The 21,671-nt window shown below is 47.3% G+C and overlaps 2 protein-coding genes across 2 annotated transcripts in view; one reads left to right on the forward strand and one right to left on the reverse strand.

Moving 5' to 3' along the window:
- Positions 1–21,671, reverse strand: part of ELP1 (elongator acetyltransferase complex subunit 1) — a 251,155-nt gene that overhangs the window by 106,309 nt on the left and 123,175 nt on the right. The window lies entirely within an intron of this gene.
- On the forward strand, positions 128–21,171 carry CORO2A (coronin 2A). The gene is made up of 11 exons (XM_075526669.1): positions 128–328; positions 5,571–5,687; positions 10,395–10,544; positions 11,096–11,275; positions 11,960–12,076; positions 13,829–13,933; positions 14,279–14,375; positions 17,726–17,838; positions 18,973–19,063; positions 19,363–19,634; positions 21,040–21,171. Exons 1-11 carry the CDS (start codon positions 128–130, stop codon positions 21,169–21,171), a joined length of 1,575 nt encoding a protein of 524 aa, XP_075382784.1.

Genomic DNA, 21,671 nt, shown 5'->3' on the forward strand with positions numbered 1-21,671 from the left:
AGGGTTGGTGCAAGGACCCCAAATGGGGAGGGTGAGCCTGTGCTGGGGACAGGGAAATGGGGGTCTACAAGCCTTGGCAGGATGGCTGGTCCTTATGTCACGGGGCATTGTGTTTCTCCCCTTGCAGATGTCGTGGCACCCACAGTACCGCAGCTCCAAGTTCCGCCACGTGTATGGCAAAGCCGCCAGCAAGGAGAAGTGCTACGACTGTGTGCCCATCACCCGCAACGTCCACGACAACCACTTCTGCGCTGTGAACCCCCACTTCATTGCAGTGGTGACTGAGTGTGCGGGCGGGGGGTCCTTCCTCGTCATTCCCATCTACCAGGTGAGCTCTGCCAAGGCGAGAGCTGGCTTTTGCGAGTGTGTCTAGAGGCTGGAGGAGAGCTGGGCTTTCTAGGGAGCTAGATCGCACAGAGGATATTCAGTTAATGCTGTTGCCTGAATTGCAAAATGATGGAAGGGACCCCAGATGCCCTGACAGGTGATTCCTGGGATGTGTGTATTTTTATGTCTTACATTGCTGCTTGCAGTTTTTCAACACCTTCCTTCACTTCATGGCTCATTTCCCTTTCTTGTATAATCAGCAGGAACAGTGCTGTTCAGATGTTTGTCTCCTAGGAGAAATTGCAAATAAAAAAGCAGTTAGTAGATACAGAGTGCAAAAACTGAAAGGTGCTTTAGTGGCATGGCTTCAAGCTGTGACCAAAGGATAATATGGTATGTTTTGCTCTACCTTCTCCTTGGTGAAAGAATGGAGACACGATTATCAGGCAATGAAGCTCTTCAGCTTCAAGCACTGATGCTGGAAAAACTTCCCTTTCGGAGACAAATCCTGTGTTTATCGGTTTTGATGACTTAGGGATCTGATGAGAGGGAGAAGCTGGCTGTTTGATGTTTATTGCTTCAGAAATATTAGGCATGCACTAATGTGGATTAACTTCAATATGAGATTGAGCTCTCTGGAATCAGGGCAGAACAGATGAAAGGCAAAAGTTCAGCCTTTAATTAAAAGTTAATTGATGGTGTTATTGCAATGCCACTTTTTCAATATATATTTGCTAAGGATGAAAGTGAACTGGCTATGCTTGAAGAACCTAGCACAGTTCCCAGCCCTTCTAGACTTTGTTTATTCAGCTCCTTCACCACTGGTGCTGTTCAGAGACGGTCCTTCTAAAATTAACCACTACCCTGTTTTTTTTGACTGAGTCACTTCTGCCCCCTCGACTGTGATCTGTTGAGACTGAAGAACTTGTCTTCATCACAGAGCTGCATCTGTAAGCAGGCAGATGGTGACTGTGGGACATGGGGTGGGACCCAGCTCTCAAAGTGTTGGCAAAACGAGCTGAAGGTGCTTGCACTGCTTACTATTAATTCTTCTGTCTTCTCACCTCTTCTCAGCTTGGCTAGTCTTTAGTAGCAATTCTTCCATTCTTAACACTGGCTCAGATACTCCACCCAGATCTGAAATACTGCTTGCAGAAGTCAAAGGCATGGTAGAACTAGAAGATACAGAAAAGGATAATTAAAGTACATCAATGAAAATGTGAAATTGCTTTCATGTGAGGAAAGTCCTTGTGGGTTAGGGCCTCAATCAGACTGGGAAAAAAGACAAATGAGCAAGATTATAAAACTGTGAAGAGGGTGGGGAAGAAGTGTAAGGAGCAATTCTTCTTGATATGTGTGGTGAAGGGGATCCTGGAGACCAGGGAGCAGACTGTTAGCAGCAGATGTGAATGCTTCTGCAGTTCAGATGGGGAGCTCACTGCTCTGGATGCTGACGAGCCCAGAAGAATTAAGGGGTTCAAAACAGGATGAAGTTATGCAGAGGAGTTGGTTTACGAACTGTATTTGTTCAGATTCAGGTCCCTTAGTTCAGGAAGTCCCTTGAGGATTGACCTTTGGTGGTGGATCAGGGAAAGGATCTGTATGTGCTGTGCTTTGTACAGCTGCTCTCTGAATACCTGTTCCTGACCCATTCTGTGGGGGAAGATCGGCCTCAGCCACCCACAGAAAGGGGTTCCCTGAATCTGGGGGCTGTGATACCACTTACCTTTTTTCATGATAAACTTCTGAACTGGTGCCACCTGGTGAAAAGCGGGAGCTTTTGGCTTGTGCTCCTGTGGCTGCCACCTCCTCCTGTGGTGGTGACCCATGGTAGACAGCATACTGGACTCTTGGCTTGTGCCCCCGGCTGCCAGGGCACCAAAGGCAGCGCGGTCTGGAGACATGTGCCTAGGACATTATTGCCCTGTTATGATCCGTGGACAGCTGATCTGTGGTTACTTTTGACTGGATTCACAGGGAGCAGCCACATCCCAAGCATGCCACAGTGTGGAGGAAAAGCCCAAGGTCCAGGATGTCACGTTTAGCTGAAGCAGGAGATGGTAGCTGGGACAGGGAGGGCTACACTTTCCGGGGTGGATGAACAACCTGCTCAGGGAGATGCTCTTGTCCCTCCAATGCTTTTTTGAGTTCATTCTGCATGTGATACTGGAGGGGTGCCTGCCTCAGGATGTGCTCGAATGCAGGCTCAACCTCTCTCCGTTTAACTGTGCCTCCTTGCTTGTTTGTTGTGCTCTTCTCCTGCTGAGTCATGGACACCAAGCTCTCTCATCTCTCCTTGAATAAATACCACTTCTTGCCTTCTGCGCCATTGTTCCTCTCTGAGAGTCTGGCGGTGAGGTAGGGTTGGGAGCAGCAGGGGTTATGTAGGGAAAGAGCCCTTTGCTATAGAAACCCTCCTTTCAGCAGACCTTTGCATTCAACCTGAAGAGAAATTAATTGAATATTTGCCACCACTTTGAGAATGGTCTTCTGTTGCAGGATTTGTCAGTTAGGTCCGTATGAAGATGTGCCATTGAAGCCAGCTGGGTGGAATGGCAGCACATCTCACCAGGAAGGGAAGTGGCTGTGGCCACGGGGACTGCCTGGTGCCCAGAACAGACTGAATGCCTTTGTAAATCTTGCAAGTCCAAGGAGACACGGGCTCAGTGACTGTAACTGGGAGATGAGCTGCTTTCCCACAGTGTGCCCTGGGTGTAGATTGGTGTCTGACACAGATGTGTTGGGAAAGTGCATGCATGACATGCCAAGAAAGGATCTTGACTCAGAGGGCAATTTTGTGGCCTTCCTTTGAAAGCCTGCCTTTTTCCTTCTTTGATGACCAGACTTGGTTGAGGCTGCATCTGTCTCTTCCTTTGCAGCATAAAGCAAAGGGATAACAAAATGAGAACAAAGTTCTGAGAGACAGGGAGATATTTGTGTCCAAGTCTTTGCAGTCTCCAGTTTTTCAGTGTGTCAACACCAGGTGTGAAAGGGAGGACATCTGTGGTTGTGTAGACCTCCTAGACACAAACCCCGCTCCTGTCTCTCCTGGGGCAAAAACTATGAAATGAAACCTGTGATGACCCCTCAAGCCTTACCTAACTGATGCCATATGTGAGTGTTGTGCCGTGATGTGATGACAAAATGTGTTAGTGCCCTTTGGAGAACACCTGAGAAGTGAGGCTGACCCATCCTACGGTAATCTACCCTGTACAAATCTGCTGGGAGAGTTTTAACAGCTGTCCCACTAGAAGTGGTTTTTGTCAAGGAACTCTGAGTTTGGCTACTTTTCAAAAATGCTGGGAGTTTAGAAAGCGAGTGGTTGAAAAATTACTCATTTTCAAGCTCTGCAAATAACTGTGGAAGTCAGGTACCTCTGCATGAATGACAACACATCTAGTTACTGAAATAGTTTTTGATCTGTGGAATGAAATTTCTCCCGCACATGAAGAGCTTTACTTCCACATGCAGATGTGCATCTGAGACCAACAGCCCTACCTGCCGTATATGTTTGTTGGCAGCCTGGGGGTTCATGTGTTGTGGGTCCTGCTCTGTTCCAGGGCTGCAGAGTTGCATTGGGGCGGGTGGGAGTGGTGGCCGGGAGGGCAAGGGCTTCTTTCCCAGGGCCAGTTGAGCCTGCTGGGGACGTGGGGGTAGGAGAGCCTGGCAGGATGGGGCAGGCAGAGCAGGCTCAGGGCAGCCTGGGAGTCTCCCAGATGGAGTGGGGAGCAGACAGGCAGCCACCTCTGGGAGGGGACGGAGTTCCCATGGGGATCAAGGGATGCCTGTGGAGCTGGCTGCCCAGCCCATTGAGTTGCCAGCTTGAAACCAAGCCCTGAAGCCTGCAAAAGGACACCGTGGGCGGGGGGAACGCTGCTTATTAAAGGCCTTTTATCTCTCTTCTGCCTTCCCAAGTCACTTTGTATTGTCGATGTTATAAAAGGGAATTGTTTTAGACTGTAGTCTAAAAAAGCACAGTCTTTTACATTTCAAAGCCCTCTGGGTGTTCAGTTTAAAGCAGGTTAGTCCCAGCCTATGTGACAAACTTTCCAGTGAAGCCAGAATAGTTACACATCGTGTCCTATTCTGCATTCAAAACAGAACAAATTTTCAAGGCTGGGAAAATTACATCCTAGCTACATCCAGGTTAGGGCCAGCACTGATTCCCCTCTGCTGTGCACTTCTAAGGCCCGCCTCTGGAGAGGAGCAGGGAGTACACCAACAGAAGAGTCTGCTTTCCAGGAAAGCACACATTTGCATTCATTTTGATTTACGGTTCTTCCAGGTGCGATAAAAGTAAGCAGGTAAGCATCACCAGCTCGCCCCGTGTCTCTCTCTTTAGGTGACTGACCTCTGCTCCTGGACAGATGTCTGGGATTCAGGGTGGTTCCTGTAACTCCCCATACTTCTCCTGCTCCTGACAAGGAGAAGCAAGTGCTGCTCCAATGTTAATAAATTCCCTAGCACCCTTCCTAGCACATAATAAATATACCCGCTTGACTTGGTAGCAGAGACTGTGCCTGCAGTATGGGTTTATTGTGAGGCAACACAGCCCCCATGTGGCTCAAGGCCCTCAATACTCCTTAGTGCACTTCGTGCAGGATTTTAACCAGTGAAGATGCCGCCTAAACACGGCATTTTTTTTGAGAGTTCAGAATGCTGATTGAATCCAGTGAATTGCTGGATTTGAACACTATTGGAGAGAAATAGATAGCTTGTTGAAAGAAAAACTGCGTTTGTAAATGGTGTCACAAATGTCTTTTTGCTTAAAAAATAAAATAAATGCTAACTGATGAGGCTAAAGAGTAAAAGCTAAAACATTTCTTTTCCTGCTTAGAAGGAACATCTTCTGAAAGATATTCTGGGTTTTTTTTCCCAAGATCTTTAAAAAATGTGGAAGATGCAACTCATTCATAAGTGTTTCCCCTCTAAGTTTTATTCTGGTGTCTGAACCAAATACTGTCTTCTAATTTCAGCAGTCTTGACTGCTGCATGAGTACAGATTTATTGATAGCAGTGTGTACTTAGGAAGGCCTGAGCACTTCTTTCCTTTCTTTTCAGTGGTATCATCATGACTTGCCTTGCAGGGACAGTAAAACTCCATTCTCAACAGAGAGCACCCAGAGCATTTGGAGCATAACAAGCAGAAAGAGGTTTCCTGTTGGAGCTGGCTTGGATCTTCCTTGAAAATGTCCTGTAATTCCGTTGCTCACATTAGGTTTGATGATATTTGTTTTTTCCAGACAGGCAAGCTTGACCCACATTATCCCAAAATATGTGGGCACAAAGGGAATGTTCTGGACATCAAGTGGAACCCATTCAATGACTTTGTAATAGCTTCATGTTCAGAAGATGCCACAGTAAGTTTACCAGCTTGTACTCTGCATTATTACCTGGCTACTGTGCTTTTTGGGTAAAGAAATAAGAAACCAAAAGGCTCATGGATGAGATGTGAAAGCATATGTATACCTATAAAAAAGTCAGGTAAGAGTAAGATTCCTGTCTTTCTTTTGAGGCCAGGCCTGTGTGATCCCTTCCAGATGGTGTACCAAAATCAGTGTGAGGGGGAAGATCTGTTTTGTGAGGGCTTGTGTCTTTTTGGGTGTGTTTGCATGAGAAAAACAGAATATGAATTTAAAATGGAATTACTATTCAAGTTTAATTGCTATGAAACTCTTCCTTTACTTTAGAACAAAAGCTTCAACACAACATAATCTGGAACAGCTATTTCAGATTTATTCCCTGCAGAGCAAGTTTGAGCTTGTTCCTGCACTCAGTTACTCTGTAAAGTCATGCTGGATCAGTTATGGGGTAGCTGAGGAATCTGCGTCATACTATTCTCCAAAAGGCACAATGAAATGAGCATTTTCCTACTGAAACCACAGAAAGACTCCAGAGATGCAAAGGTTCATGCTAATGCAAACCTATAAATAGATATCGAATACATCACATCAGGTTTAAGTTTCAGACAATAAGTGGTTTGGCTGAAGTTAAGATGCAGTCACATTTTACTTCAATGAAGGTGCAGACTAGTTATTATGAATTGAAAGATTCAATTAATGTTTGAAAGGGACAGTTTAGCCCATATCTACCCACTGAAAAGTTGCTTTCCATGTGCTGTCAAAAGTGTGTGTTGGCTTCTGTGATAGTGAGGACTTCTGACTAACTACTCTGCTTTTTTCCAGAAATCCCACATGTTTTTTCTCGCACTGGATATATTCACCCTCTGTCACACAGCAGCAAGGAGGTTTCCCTTGTCATTGCCTTCAACCCTGGCTTGGTGCACATCCTCTGCCATTTCAGCTCTGCCAAAACTCATGCTTGAATTGGAAGTCTAGGCTCTTCGAATTGTCTTTCCTGTTTCATGACTTGCCTTTTCTTCTTTGGATATTCATGTCTTTTTTGAAGGCTTCTTTCAATTTCTGGGCTGCCTATGAGGGTTTTATTTTATCTTCCAACCTGTATGCCAGGTTTTCATGCTGTCTCAGAAAGGACTTGTGGCAGGAAGGCACCACCATGACCTCTCTTTTGAGCTTCAGATGAGGAATGAGCACAAACTTCGAAGCTTCCTGCTGTAGTTACAGAATCAGAAAACCATTCGTGCTGAAAGGGAGCTTGGGCAGTCTCTGCCCCCGCCTCCTGTGCAGGTCTGTGGAGCTGAGTCTTGAAAACCTCCGAGGATGGAGGTTTCACCACCTTTCTGGGCTACCTGTTCCTGTTCTTCACTGCTCCCATGGGGAAATTTTTTTCCTTATATGCAGTCAGAACCTCCTCAGTGTAGTTAGTGACCTCTGTATCCTGTCCTCCCACCCTGCACTTCAAGGGAGCCTGGCTCTGTTTTCTCAGTAATCTTGTAAGTATTGAAGGCTTCTATCAGTTCGCCTTAAAGCTGTCTCTTCTCCAGGCTGATCAAGGCCATCTCCCTCAGCTTCTCCTCACAGGGCAATTCCTGCAGCCTCCTGAGCATCCTGGTGGCCTCCACTGGACTCAGTTAAGTTTATCAGCATTTTTCTTGCACTGGGAGGTGCAAAACTGGATGCAGTATTCCAGCTGTTGTTTAATGATTGCTGAGTAAAGGGGAAAATCGCTTCCCTTGATCTACTGGCTGTCTTCCTGTTGTTCCAGACGAGGATGTTGCTAGCTTTCATCCCTGCCAGGGCATGCTGCTGGGTCATATTTATTCTGTTGTCCAGCAGGACCCCAGGGTCTATGCAGAAGGGCTGCTCTCTGTCAGCTTTCTTTTCCAATTTCCTACTGAAACTTGGCACTGGATCATTCTCCAGGCTAAAGAATGGCAACACTGAGCTTGTCACTGGTCTCAGCACCAAAAGTTGTTCTAAGAAGTCTTGCTGTTTGTGACTGTACTCTCTTTTTTGGTACTACCCTCCCATCATCATCGTGGCACCAGGAAATGGGATCTTAGGTGTTCCCTGCACAGTGACACAGACCTCTTCCCTCTCTGCTAAGTAGTGAGGACAGCAGACTGTGTTTCTTAGTATGACTGTCTCTTCTGGTACCTGGTAGCTAGACCTGTGGAGGCCACTTAGTCCAAGCCCTGCTCAAAGCAGGCCAGTTGAATCAGGTTGCTCCAGGCCTTGTCGAGATGAGTTGGGAAGATCTCCAAGGCTACATATCCCATGGCTTCACTGGGCCCTTCTTCCAGGGGTTGAGTACCCTTCTAGGGAAAATAGGGCTCCTCTGATCTCCAGGGAGTGCCCATATTGCCATTTGTGTCCATTGCCTTTGGTGCTCTCCTTGTGTACCTCCAAAGAGTCTGGCTCCATCTTCTCCTCCTTTCTGCAGTGTAGTTGAAGGGCAGCCAGAACAGCTCACCTTTGCCTTCTCGCTCCTAGGCTGAACAAATTCTTTTCTTTCTAGCTCCCCTCAGATTTGCTGTGCTCCCATCCCCTGCTTGTCTCAGTGGCTGCTGTTGGACTCACTCCATGGGGTCAACATCTGTCTTACTTGTCCTGGCCTGTACTGGAGAGCTCAGATTGGACATACTGTTGGGACATCTCCACAGCAACACTTTCTCTGTCCTGAGAGAAGTCTGAGGAAGTTTTTGGGGTCCCAGAGGTGTCCACCACTTCCACTGGGCTGGACATTAGAGCCAAAGCCTTCCTTGCAGTCTGTTGTTAAAGGCCGGGTGCTCTCTGCCATTTCTGAGCATTAGCATAAGCCACTCTTCTGGCTTGTGTGCAAGGATGCATCTGATGGCTTTTACTGGGCTTGGTCTCTCTAATTCCCCAGAGGTTTCTTGGCCATTAACCAACCTTTCTGGAGCTTGCTTTGGTGATACCACAGCTATCTTCTCTGGCGTGCAGCTGACGCATATAGAGTGGTAGGTTTGGGCATGGGAGTGGATAGTTAGTCTCTGTGAACACCCACTGGCCTTTCCAGTTCCCACTGCTGCTTCAGGCAGGCTTAGGACTGAGGCCAATGCAAGTGGCCAGGGGCTGAGAGTTTGAACGGTATGGGGAGAGGGCTTATCCTCTTACCCGTTCTGTTCCTTTTTGCAAATCATCAGGCATGTATGAATTCAGCTTGCTGGAGATCTTCTCCCCTGTGGTTAGAGGGGCAACTCTGTGCCTTTTACTTTGCTTTGTCAGGTTTTCTCTGAGATGCAGCAGGGTAGATGGCTCGTGGATTGTTCCTGCTTGGCCTGGCAGGTCTGGCTCCAAGACCTGGTTCTTCTGCACACTAAGCACTGGCAATTTCTGCCATTTAATGCATCCTGCGATTCCAGCCAGGGGCTTTTCCCTGCTTTTACCACCAACCATTTCATAGCATGGGGAGTGAATGGTTCATTCTAGGCAGTTCTCAGCATGAACACAACCTATTTTTCCCTTTCCTACTCTTTCAGCCCCATTCCTTTAGTGATAGCTGTTGAAGCTGTAGAGCGTGATGCTTTCTCTTGACGCTGTAGAAGTTAATTTGGAGGCTACTGGGCCCCACAGTCCTTAGGTTTCTGATGGGCTTGATTCCTCAGTGGGATAAGCAGTGTTGAGAAGGGTGCTCATGATCTTTCCCAGCAAGTCCCAGAATTTGTGCCTCTTAGTCTTTGGCTTAAAAAGGTGTGATCCTCATCAGCCAAGCAGTGGGAGACTCAGGCAGGTGTGGCTAATTTCCACGAACTAGCTGCTTTAAAGAGCATTTCCCTTTTGCTTCAGGCTAAGTCCTAGAAAAATTATGACAAGCATAGTAATTTTCATTGAGCCAAAGGGTTAATTATCTGTTAGCATCCTGAATACTTGTGCTTCTTGGGTTAGCGTGAGAAAGACTCTTTTGTTTTACCTGCATATGTTCAGCTGCTTTTGTAGGTTTCCTCTATTGTCTTCTTCCACCCCAGGACAGAGGATTTTTGTCTTCATGCAGCATCCTTCTAGAAGAACCCAGGGCTGCAGGTAGACCTGTTATGAGACAGCACACTCCCAGTGTTGAGTGACTTCAGTGCGGTGCTGCCCAGTCTCTCTGTGCAGGGCATCTGCCATGTGGCCACCTGGGTGGGCTTCTGTGTACTTTGGCAAATGGCTGTATTGTTTGCAAAGTGTTCAGTACTGATGCAGTTTCCTATGGGACAAACAGTAGTATAGCTGTCATCTGACCAGGGGAGTTCTCAGTTCTTTTACCAGGTAGCATTGAGTGGATGACTGCTTGGATCAATCACTGCTATAATATCTTCTGGGACTCTTTGCTGAGGTTTATGTCAGATTTGCTTGTTCCTGCTCAAAGTTTGTTAGGAGGCAAGGTCTGCAAGATCTGTGGTTTCCTTCTTCCCCTTGCGAATAACTTTTTGTAATTGTGCTGACAGCTTGGCCAGGTGTAAGGGTTGGATTGCCAAGTTAAAACAAACTGGTAGAACCACTGGCTAAAGATAGAGTGTAAAGAGGAGTCTTCAGGCCCACAGGAAAGTAAAGATACTAATTTAAAGGATTTGCATTCAATAAAGCCAGGAGCATTCCTATTCACTACCACAGGAATAATATCAGGGGAACAATAGTTATTGGTAAGTTCCAAATTAGCTCCTAATTCAGGAATCTCACAAAGACCCATCCTTTGCCATTCAGGTTAAAATCTGGGACATCCCCAAGCACTTGCTAACAAGAAACATTACCAGTCCGAAGAAGGAGCTTCTTGGGCATGTTCGAAGAGTGGGCCTCATTGAATGGCATCCCACTGCTAATAACATCCTCTTCAGCTCCGGCTATGACTACAAGGTGGGTCTGTTCTCTGTGGAGCTCTTCTCCTGCGACACCCTGTTTGGCAGGGTGTTTTGAAATTTGTTTTAATTTCAAGCTGTAAGATAATACTAAGGAGTTCAGAAGCCTTCTTCAGGGAGGATTTTGATAGTGACCCCAAAGGCAAAAGGACATTGCTACAAGTTCAGAAGGACTTGCTAATTTTCCAGTTTTCTGATGAACTTCAGTCTACTCTGCCCTTCTCCTTTACTAGATTAGATATAATATGCAATGCCATGCACTTTTGTTTAGCTTCATTCTTGTGCTAGTGCAAATATCTGCACTGATGCTGCCATTTTTATGTATAAAATGTGGTTGCAAAGGAAATTAGAATATTGGGCATTCTGAGCAGACACTGTGTGCCTGATACATTGCTGTAAGTACCAGCATTATTTTAAATGCTGGAGAACAACCACTTATCATGGTAAGACCTATACGTGTAGAGAAGAGAGGAAGAAGTGAATAGGGTACACAAAGTCCCGAGTTGGTCAGGCAGCAAACAGCTGATTTTTTTTGTTCTTTTGCTCCAGATAATGGTCTGGAACCTTGACACCAAGGAGGCTGTCATCTCAAACCCGGTGAAGATCCTCGATGCTCACAAAGATGTGGTCCTCTCCATGTCATTCAACACAGATGGCAGTCTTCTTGCCACAGCCTGCAGGGACAGAAAGATACGTCTGATAGACCCTCGTGCAGGAAGAGTCCTACAAGTAGGTTGGGTTCAGAGGTTTGTGGTCCAGCTGATCTTACCCCTTGGAGTGTTTCCTCTTCTGGGTAGATTCATTAAAGAAGATGCGTCTGTGCCCTGCATTGCCCAAGGCACCAGATGGTGCTATTGCCTCCTACTTTTCATAGAACACTTGCTGTCACTGTTGAAAACAGGGTGTCTGCATCTTGCTACCATGCTCCTTGCTCCCTGAAACCCTTCTTGAAGGGCACTGTTTTCATAGCTCCCTTTTGCAGTCCTCTGTGGGACACCTTGGGAGGGCTTGTAGAGATCAGGTGGACAGGTGGATGCAAGTGTACATTTATCCCACTGCCAGGGTTGTTCTTGTTGCCTGTACTTTGTATCTGTTGCTAAGGTGAAGCTGACTGTGTTTTGTAGGTATTTGCACAGATTTGTGTACACAGAAAGTCCTGCCTATAACTAATAGGGATTGCTCTGTTGCAAATATGTGAACCAATAGTTAGGGAGATTGTTTAGGCTTTTGGGAATGGTCCTGAACAGTTTAGGCCACCTTTCTTGGATCCCCATAAAATCCTGCTCAATGTAGTTCAACCAGGCTGCGCAGATCTTTCAGATGTGACTGAATCAGAGGTCTCATGTAATGTGACATGTATCTATGCAACAGGTGCTGTCTCTTACTCACACGGTGTCCTTTCTCTTCCTATAGGAAGCCAGCTACAAGTCTCACAGAGTCAATAAAGTCTTGTTCCTTGGAAACGTGAACAAGCTGTTCTCTACTGGAACATCTCGGTGGAATAATAGGCAAATTGCACTATGGGATCAAGTGAGTTGGACCAGCAATCTTAACCATACCAGCTTCAGTTTTCTCTCTTTTGCTGTCACTTTAACTTTTTTCCACCAAGAATTGGTTTATAACTGCAATTCAGAAGTGATCTGTCAAATTCTTAATGGGTGATAGGTCTTACTGCTATGATGCTGTTAACTGAGTATGAGTTTCTGAAGAAGGTCTCAAAGCTTTCAGCATAGAAATCCACCAAAACAAAGAGAATACTATGCCCACTACAGGAAGAAATAATTCAAAGAACCTGGAAGAAATAATTCAAAGGACCTTTGGGTAGTCACTGTAGCTCTGACTTAAAAGCAGCTCTTACTGGTCTTACTGGCAAATTGTTACTGGTACTGGAAAGAGAAATGAGCTCTAGACACAGCCTACTCAGGTGAAGCCCTCAGGAGAAAAAGATGTGGGGTGTTTTTGATTTCTGATTATTCCTGACAGTAGAGTATTGAGGTAGCACTTATTGGTCACTTCCAAGACATGATCTCCTGTCATGATGGCTGCTAGCCTTATGAAACCCTGCTGTAGTCTACCCCTCTCATATGCAGTGAGATGCTTTTCCTTTGCTATCATCTCACTTTGTCTCTCCGTGTCAACTACCTTGCAGCACAATCTTCTGCCTCTTTGTTGTGCTGTCACCCTTTGTACCAGGCGAAGCTGGTAGACCAGATCTATGATTTGCCACTTAGCTATGTTTGGACATGGCTTCTTTGCATATGTGAGAGGCAAAGCACTGTGCTACTGTCTGAAGGCTTTCTATAAAGCTGAGCAGTGCTCTGACCCACCATAGGTCTCACATCAGGGTTTCGCTGCCTTCAGAGCTGCTGGAAGAGCTGGCCATGCTTAGTTTGAGAACACAGTGGGAAGGCCTGTGAGGCCAGGTATGTGCAGCCTCCTTAGGGACAGGCATTGGCACAGGACCTGCCCAGCAGGCATCTTTCTGAGGTCCATGTCCACCCATGTCATCATCGCATCTGAATAGAAGATCTGGCTTTCTGGAGCCTGCAGCTGGGCAATTCTGCAGGACAAAGCATGTATTAACCCTATGCTAAATACATATTTATGTGACAATAGCCACAATGGCAGCGATGGGATGCCATACGCTGTCCCATTGGTTCTCCTGGCATTGGTCCCTTCAGCAGTGCAGGGATAGCTTTGTATAAGACATGCCAGCCTTGTGTATGGAGTGGTGTGCTATGTCCTCCTTACCTGCAAAAGGCCGATGGCAGCTTTTGCCCTTGCAATGGGTACCTTCCCACTGTGCAGTGTGGAGACTTTGGCTGATGTAGGCTATTCTTGTGGTGGGTGGTGCAGTATTGTGGAGGTATTGCCTTAACTAGGGGTAGTGAGGGAACGTGAGTAGTTCAGTGTGGAATGCATACATGTCCTGAAGGCCCCTCCATCTCCCTGAGTCTGGTGGCCCACATAGAGGCAGGCAGTGTTTTGTGTTGTATCTACCCCTGAAATGTCATCAGGTGCCTGAGATGTTCTAGTGGTAGGAACTGATGTCCTGAGGTGCTGCACTCAGTCAAGAGCCAGGGAGAGAGCACCCATTTCCCACCCACAGAGCTTTGAAGAAGTCTGTGCATGGCCCTCTGCTCAGGACAGCTGGCCATTGCCTAGGATTGTTATAGAGCTGCGCTCACATGCCACTGCCGGGTGGGGCTCAGGTAAGGTGTCCCTGACTTGAGGTGACTGACAGGTGATCGTAGCTGTCTCTTTTTCCTGTGTCCTGCCCAGAATGACCTTTCTGTGCCTTTACTGGAGGAGGATCTGGATGGCTCCTCGGGACTCCTGTTTCCCTTCTATGACTCAGACACACACATGCTTTACGTGGTGGGAAAGGTAAGTGCTTTCCATATCAGCAAATGCTGGCCTGTCTGATTCTTCTCCTGGCCTGTGTTGTGTCAGGCTGAAGTCAAAGATGCTCCTGAAGCATGTTAACCTAAGGATATGGGCTGATGGGATGGGGCCTGAGGGCACTGCAGCATCACACCACATTTGCCACCGCAGACGTACCACGTTTACTGTGGGGAGGTACACTGCAGAGACCTAACCTTCCCACGCAGGAATTTGGGGGTAAATATTTGGTTCATTCTTGACCCTGTATGGCTTCTGCGACCAGGCATTCTCTCAGATCCTCATGCTGAACAGCAGGGCCTGGCTTATGTTCATTTTCTTTGCCTTTAGGGTGATGGAAATATACGGTACTATGAGATAAGCCCTGAGAAACCATACCTGAACTACCTGATGGAATATCGTTCTCATTTACCACAGAAGGGAATTGGTGAGTGGCAGCATGTGTCTAATGTTACAAGAGGATGATGGCTTCTTTGCTTTAGAGGCTGTCAGAGCCCAGGACTATCCAAAATATCATTTAGAAAAGAGAGTGGGTCAGATTCCAGTCTCCACCCAGGTTTACAGTCAGCTTGGCCCAGTGCACAACAGTCAGCTTGGCCCAGCTCACCTATATATCACAGGCGGTATTACAGGGTCATAGCTTGGAGGGGTCCCTTCTGACCAGCAGTGCATAGGCTGGGCAGCTTTATCAGTCACTGCTGCATCCCCTCTCACATACCTGGTCAAAGTGGAAGGGAGGATAGTCTAGATTTAAAGGTGGAGGATGCTCCTTGCCCTTTGTGAATCTGTTCCAAGATTTCTGGCATTGAATTCTGTTGACATTGTTTCCACTCTGGGATTTCTCTGGTAATGGGTGTGCCACATTTTAATGCCTTCACTCTTACTGCTTGCCTACCTTCTCCTGTACTGGCATTTCCCATTTAGAGATAGACCTGCTGTGATTAGGTCACCTGTCCTCCATTGGAGACCCTTGCTTATTAACCTGTCCGCATACTATCATAGAATCATTAAGGTTGGAAAAGACCTCTAAGATCATCTAGTCCAACCTTCAACCCAACATCTCCATGCCTACTAAACCATGTCCTGAAGTGCCACATCTACACATTTTTTGAACTCCTCCAGGGATGATGACTCCACCACCTCTCTGGGCAGCCTGTTCCAATGCTTGACCACCCTTTCAGTAAAGAAATTTTTCCTAATATCCAATCTAAACCTCTCCTGATGCAACTTGAGGCCATTTCTTCTTGTCCTATCACTAGGTACTTGGGAGAAGAGACTGACACCCACCTCACTACAGCCTCCTTTCAGGTACTTGTAGAGAGCGATAAGGTCTCCCCTCAGCCTCTGCTTCTCCAGACTAAACAATCCCAGTTCCCTCAGCCGCTCCCCATCAGACTTGTGCTGCAGACCCTTCACCAGCTTCGTTGCCCTTCTCTGGACACGCTCCAGCACCTCAATGTCTCTCTTGTAGTGAGGGGCCCAAAACCGAACATGGTATTAAAGGAGCAGCCTCACCAGTGCCAACTACAGGGGGACGATCACTTCCCTAGTCCTGCTGGCCACACGATTCCTGATACAAGCCAGGATGCTGTTGGCTTTCTTGGCCACCTGGGCACACTGCCGGCTCATGTTCAGCCGGCTGTCAACCAACACTCCCAGGTCCTTTTCTGCCAGGCAGCTTTCCAGCCACTCTTCCCCAAGCCTGTAGCATTGCATGAGGTTGTTGTGACCCAAGTGCAGGATCTTGCACTTAGCCTTGTTGAATCTCATACAGTTAACCTCAGCCCATCGATCCAGCCTGTCCAGATCCCTGTGCAGAGCCTTCCTACCCTCAAGCAGATGAATACTCCTGCCCAATTTGGTGTCATCTGCAAACTTACTGAGAGCACACTCAATCCCCTCATCCAGATAATTGATAAATACATTAAACAAGACTGGCCCCAAAACTAAGCCCTGGCTAACACTGCTTGTAACCAGCCACCAACTGGATTTAACTCCATTCACCACAACTCTCTGGGCTTGGCCATCCAGCCAGTTCTTTACCCAGCAAAGAGTACACCCGCCTAAGCCATGAGCCACCAGCTTCTCTAGGAGAATGCTGTGAGAGACAGTGTCAAAGGCTCTACTAAAGTCCAGGTAGACATCTACAGCCTTTCCCTCATCCAGTAGGCAGGTCACCTTGTCATAGAAGGAGATCAGGTTGGTCAAGCAGGACCTGCCTTTCATGAACCCATGCTGGCTGGGCCTGATCCCCTGGTTGGCCTGCACATGCCTGTTGAGCGCACTCAAGATGAACCACTCCATAATTTTCCCTGGTACCGAGGTCAGACTGACAGGTCTGAGGTTCCCTGGATCCTCCTTCCAGCCCTTCTTGTAGATGGGCGTCACATTGGCAAACCTCCAGTCATCTGGGACCTCCCCTGTTAACCAGGACTGCTGGTAAATGATGGAGAGTGGCTTGGTGAGCACTTCCGCCGGCTCCCTCAGTACTCTTGGGTGGATCCCATCCGGCCCCGTAGACGGGTGAGTGTCCAGGTGGCGTAGCAGGTCGTTAACTGCTTCCTCCTGGATTATGGGGGGTTTATTCTGCTCTCCGTCCCCATCTTCCAGCTCAGGGGGCTGAATACCCTAGGGATAACTGCTCTGAGTATTAAAGACTGAGGCAAAGAAGGCATTAAGTACCTCAGCCTTTTCCTCATCCTTGGTGGCAATGTTTCCCCCCACATCCAATAAAGGAGGGAGATTCTCCTTGGCTCTCTTTTTGTTGTTAATGTATTTGTAAAAACTTTTTTAATTATTTGTAAAAACATTTTTTATTACTACCCACTGTTTAACTCATTGAAGCTACAGAATTTGGCTTTCAGCCCTCAGACCCTATTGGTAGCCCTTTCTTGAACCTTCTCCAGTCTACCCTGTAAGCTATATACCTCTATAGACTTACGTGTTTTTAGGACCATTTACCAACCCTCCATACTACCTGTGGACACTCCCATTCTTCCAGGACATTGGTACAGATATTTAGTAGCACTGGATTTTGTGCCTGCAGGTCTCCTTCAAAAAACTGTTATTGGAAAGGAAAAAAATATTTAAAACTTAACTGGAAGATCTCTCCATTATTGAGCTTTTATAATCATCCAATATACAGCATCCTGATTTTATGTTGTCATAGTCTCTTTAAAAATCATTCCATGGAAAGGAAGTGTGCAAGTGTTTGTAAAAGGCCTGAGTGAATCAAATCTACTTCCCTAACCTGATCTGTTCTGGTGATCAAACATACTGCTAAGGTTATTGCGCAAAAGCTTCTTTCCCAATATTGCCAAAACAAAATACAGTGTGGAGGAGTGGGATTTAGATTCGCACTGAGATGAATGCATAATGTAAGGAGCAACAGTCCTTCACATAGAATCTACGGTTTAATGAAGTCATTTGGTATTAGTAGAAAACAAAGCTTCTGTAGGACACCATGAAGCAAGGTCTACAAGGAGAGGCAATCTCTTTTGTTAAAGGAATTGACGTGGTTGTAGAGAATGAATAAGGAACAGGAGGCTTCGTATGAAAACCACAGACCCGGTGTGTAACTCCATGGTCTGGCAGAAAAAAAAATATTTAGTCTTGTCATTTGTGCCACTGAGCTACTTTTGGGTGCAGATTTCAGACCATGCTGCTGTGGAGCTGATGCTGTGACTCCTTTTGTTGTTTGGTGATCCTTTTTCCATGGCGGATGACTAACTTTCCTAGGGAGATTTATACACCATTTGTTTCATGCTATCCCACCAGGAGTTATGCCAAAGAGAGGCCTTGAAGTGTCAGCTTGTGAGATTTTCCGTTTCTACAAACTGATCCCAACTAAAAGCCTGATTGAGCCCATCTCCATGATTGTGCCTCGACGGGTAAGTTAACCTCAGGTCATGTTCATGTCTGGGACAAATATCAGTGAAAAAGAGGGCAGTGCCTCCTCTCTGTGACTCTTGGGGGCAGGAAAGTAGGTAGAACAAGGGATTTTCTCTCTCCTGGTCTGAGGGACAAAGCTGGTCAGTTTGTGGGGCAGCCCTGCCAACAAACCCTGGCTGGGTAACTTGAGTTAGGTCTCCATGTAATGGCTAATTTTCTAAGACATGCTCACTGATCTGCTCTGCTTGAGTGCAACAAGGGATCTCTCTGACTGTAAGGTCAACTAGCTGGCTGTAAACTTCCTCAGTTGGTGGCATCTGTTTGACATAATGACAAAAGAGAGAGGGGGGCTGGGGATGATGTTGAGTGACATGAAAATCTCCTCGTGGAAGGAAGAAGAATCACCCTGGGAAAAAGGGAATGATGGGTTCCCAGTGGTCTACTGAGTGGGTGCAGGTGTGCTACAGACAGTTGTACTGCAGCATGGAAGACATGACCCATTGCACTGAGAGTGATGGAAAAGTAAGTCTCAGAGCTCATGTGGCTAGAGAATGACCCAGGTCATGAAACTGTAGCTAGCCAACGTAGCTCCCACATGACCATGTGAGCAATGGTACATTGTAAATGTCAGCACTGTGCCCTGTACTTCCAGAAACATTGGAAGGTATGAGTGCCTTGAATTCAGAAAGGCAGCAGAGCTAATGCTCATTGCAGCTACCAATCAGGCATGTTCCTCCAACATTATCTCCTTGGCCAATTTCTGTCAGCTGATGATCAGCTGATGATTTGTGACTTGTGTGCATCCTTCGTATCCACTTCTTCATCCTCAGGAACACTGCGCTCATTAGAGTTAGGTTAGCCTGTGTGACCAATTTCCCCCAGTCTGTTGTCTGGATGTGTAAAGGCCTTACCGCAGGAATTAAAATAGGCCTTCAGATGCAATTGTTATGAGTTGGGGTGAGGAGGAAAGAGGCTCAGGGCAGGTGAGAAGATTTTATGTCCATGCTGGTGAGTGCTCATGACACTCCCTGTGCTGAGGTGGAACAAACTTCTTTCTCCACCACAATCCGGTATGGTCCTTCTAAGCCAAAACCTCACTGACATAGTGACTGTGGACTTCTGTTTGCTTGCAGTCGGAGTCATACCAGGAAGACATCTACCCCTTGACCACAGGAGCCCAGCCAGCACTGACAGCACAAGAGTGGCTGAACGGAGTTAATAAAGGTCAGCACATGGAGAGCTCCCCAGCCCTTCAGCTCCCCAGGGCTTGGGTGAGCTGCCGCTGGCTCTCTGGCCTGTTAACTGCCAGAGAAAGAGGAAGGGAAGAAAAGGAGAGACATAACAAATGTGGTTGTAAGCTAAAATAATTTGGTGGCTAAAATATTCAACTGCTGTGAACTCTGGAAGCCTCTGCAGTCAAGTGCCTCCATGTTTATCCCTGCAGGTTGTTTGAATGAATTGCTTACAGCTCATTTCTGAGTGTGATTTGTGAGTGCTAACCTGTCACCTGCCTCCCTCCCTAGGGCCTCTCTTGGTATCCTTGAGACCAGGCTCTGGAGCTGTGAATTCCTTACCACAGTTTCTTGAGCCAGAGCCGTTCATGAAAACTACTGACCTGAACCAACACCAGGGTCGGGGAGGAAGGATGCCACTGGAGGACATGCAGAAGCCAAGTGAGACTGAAGACAGCAGGAAACAGCTGAAAGTGGAGGAGAAATTGCCAAAAAATGAGCAAATGCGCCTCTCCAATGGCTTTGACATATTTGAGTGTCCACCACCAAAAACTGAAAATGAGGTGTGAATGTCTGGGATGAAGGGTTGGGGCTGTGGGGGGAAGCCGAGGGTCAGCTGGCAAAAGGATGCCGTTCACAAGGTGACAGAATCTGGGGAGGGTTTATTTTGGAGACCTGGGCCAGTGCTAGCTCTTCGTTCTTTGCAGGGGCAGAAGCTCTGCATGCCCTGGCTGCCACATAGAAAGCAGAAATAAGGCCCAGCAGCACCCCAGCTGAGGGGGTCTGGAAAGGAGGGAGCAATCAGTATTCCGGCTTCTTAGGCATTCTTGTGGCACAGGCCTGCCTGGTGGCTAGCTGGGGACAAGGAGGTCCTTGTGACCTCCAGGTTCTGGAGAAGAGAAGAGGGTTTATGCAGTGTAAGCCTTCTATGAAAGCTGTACTCAGAGAGCCCGGTGAGGCAGCAGGGACTCCTGTGGAAGGAGTGGGTGTACCCTGCTCCTTTGGCCCATGGTGCACCCATGTAGTCTTAAGTGCCTAACCGTATTGTGGACCCTGATATGGGAAAGGGATTGGCTCTGCCCTTGCCTCAAGAGCTCACTACTGGGGGACAACTTGGCAGTGCAGTGCCATTGAGGCTGGCTGCTAGTCGCAGCCTGCTCCTGGAAATGGCTCCAGAAAAGGTCCTGGCAGCTCTATGATCTGTCTTCAGCCATGGCCAACTCCATCCCTGTATAGTAACCAAAGCTTGTACAATGGTGGATCTCTGTGATGATTTGGAAGCCCCCCATCATTGGCAGCTCAGGGACATTTTCAAGTACATGCAGCTTGTTTGCTTTTAGGAACCCTGGAAGAATCTTCCCATAGCTGTGCTCAGGTCCTGTTTTCAGCTCTGCATGATTTTAGCATCTGCAGCTTCTTGATGGGGCAGGAATTTCCACAGCTGAATTTCCCTGTGGTGTGAAAAAGGATATTCTTTTGCATGTTTCTGAGCTGGTGCCCCAAGGTTACAGAAGCAGCCCTTGCAGAGCTGGGTGCTCTGCTGTGTGCACAGTGGAAGGCCATGCTAGTCCCAACTGGAGAGGACAGAGCATGATCAACAGGAAAAAAGAAGAGAAGTAAGAGGACTTGCCCAAGGTCAGAGTAGGAGATGTGGCAGATCCAGGAATTTAGACTCCAAATACTCTCTGTGTCTAGGTTCTCTTTGAATGACCAGTGGTATGAAGGTTATTTTTTCTGATCTTTTCCATTGAATTAAGTAGATGTAGCAGTACTGAATGGTGCTGAGAAACACCCACACTCATAGCCCAGGCTAGTGGACAGCAGGAGCACTGCTGATATTTGGTCTGTTGGTTGAAGGCCTCCTCCTTAGATGCTGTTTCTCTCAGAAGTGACAGGACTGGTGGCATTTGACAGGTTAAGTCTGCGTTGTCTTAGTATAAAGGAAGTAAAATGTGACTTTTCTTACAGCTTTTGCAGATGTTTTACCGGCAACAGGACGAAATCCGTAGACTACGTGAGCTGGTAAACCAGAGAGACGTCCAAATTAAACAGCTGGAGCTGGAACTCAGAAACCTCTGCACGGACACAGGCATTTACTGAGGGTGCTGGCCTGCAGCTCTTTGCACCCCTGGCAACTGGAGCAGACTCCAGTTCCTGTGGATAACTCCTCCTAGGGTTTTTGCTGGGGGACAAATTGATGCTTCAGGCAGCATGGACTTCCCTGGCTTGTGGTGGTCACATTTCCCTAATCATCACCAGGCAGTTATTGATGGACTTCCTGCGCTTGTTCAGGCTCCCCTTGCTTGCCCGCTCACTCATGTCAGAAGCTCATGCATTAATGCTAGCGAAAATCTTGCTTTTCTGGTCCTGGAAAAGCCACCTGTTAAGCTCTAGGAACAACCCTTTTTGCTGCCCCTCCACATGACATGAGGATGGGAGACTGAAGGCAGCTCCCAGCTTCTTTTCCTGTACCCAGCAGTGTGGGTCCTGTGGCTGCTGTCCTCCTGCCCTGGGAGACCACTCTGCAGCTGAGCTTCAGAGGCACCTCTAGCTCCAAAGTGATCCTCATGCACCCCTCTTGCCTCATGGCTCGGCCCTGC

The sequence above is a fragment of the Mycteria americana genome, chromosome Z (genome assembly GCF_035582795.1).
Source record: "Mycteria americana isolate JAX WOST 10 ecotype Jacksonville Zoo and Gardens chromosome Z, USCA_MyAme_1.0, whole genome shotgun sequence".
Lineage (NCBI taxonomy): Eukaryota > Metazoa > Chordata > Aves > Ciconiiformes > Ciconiidae > Mycteria > Mycteria americana.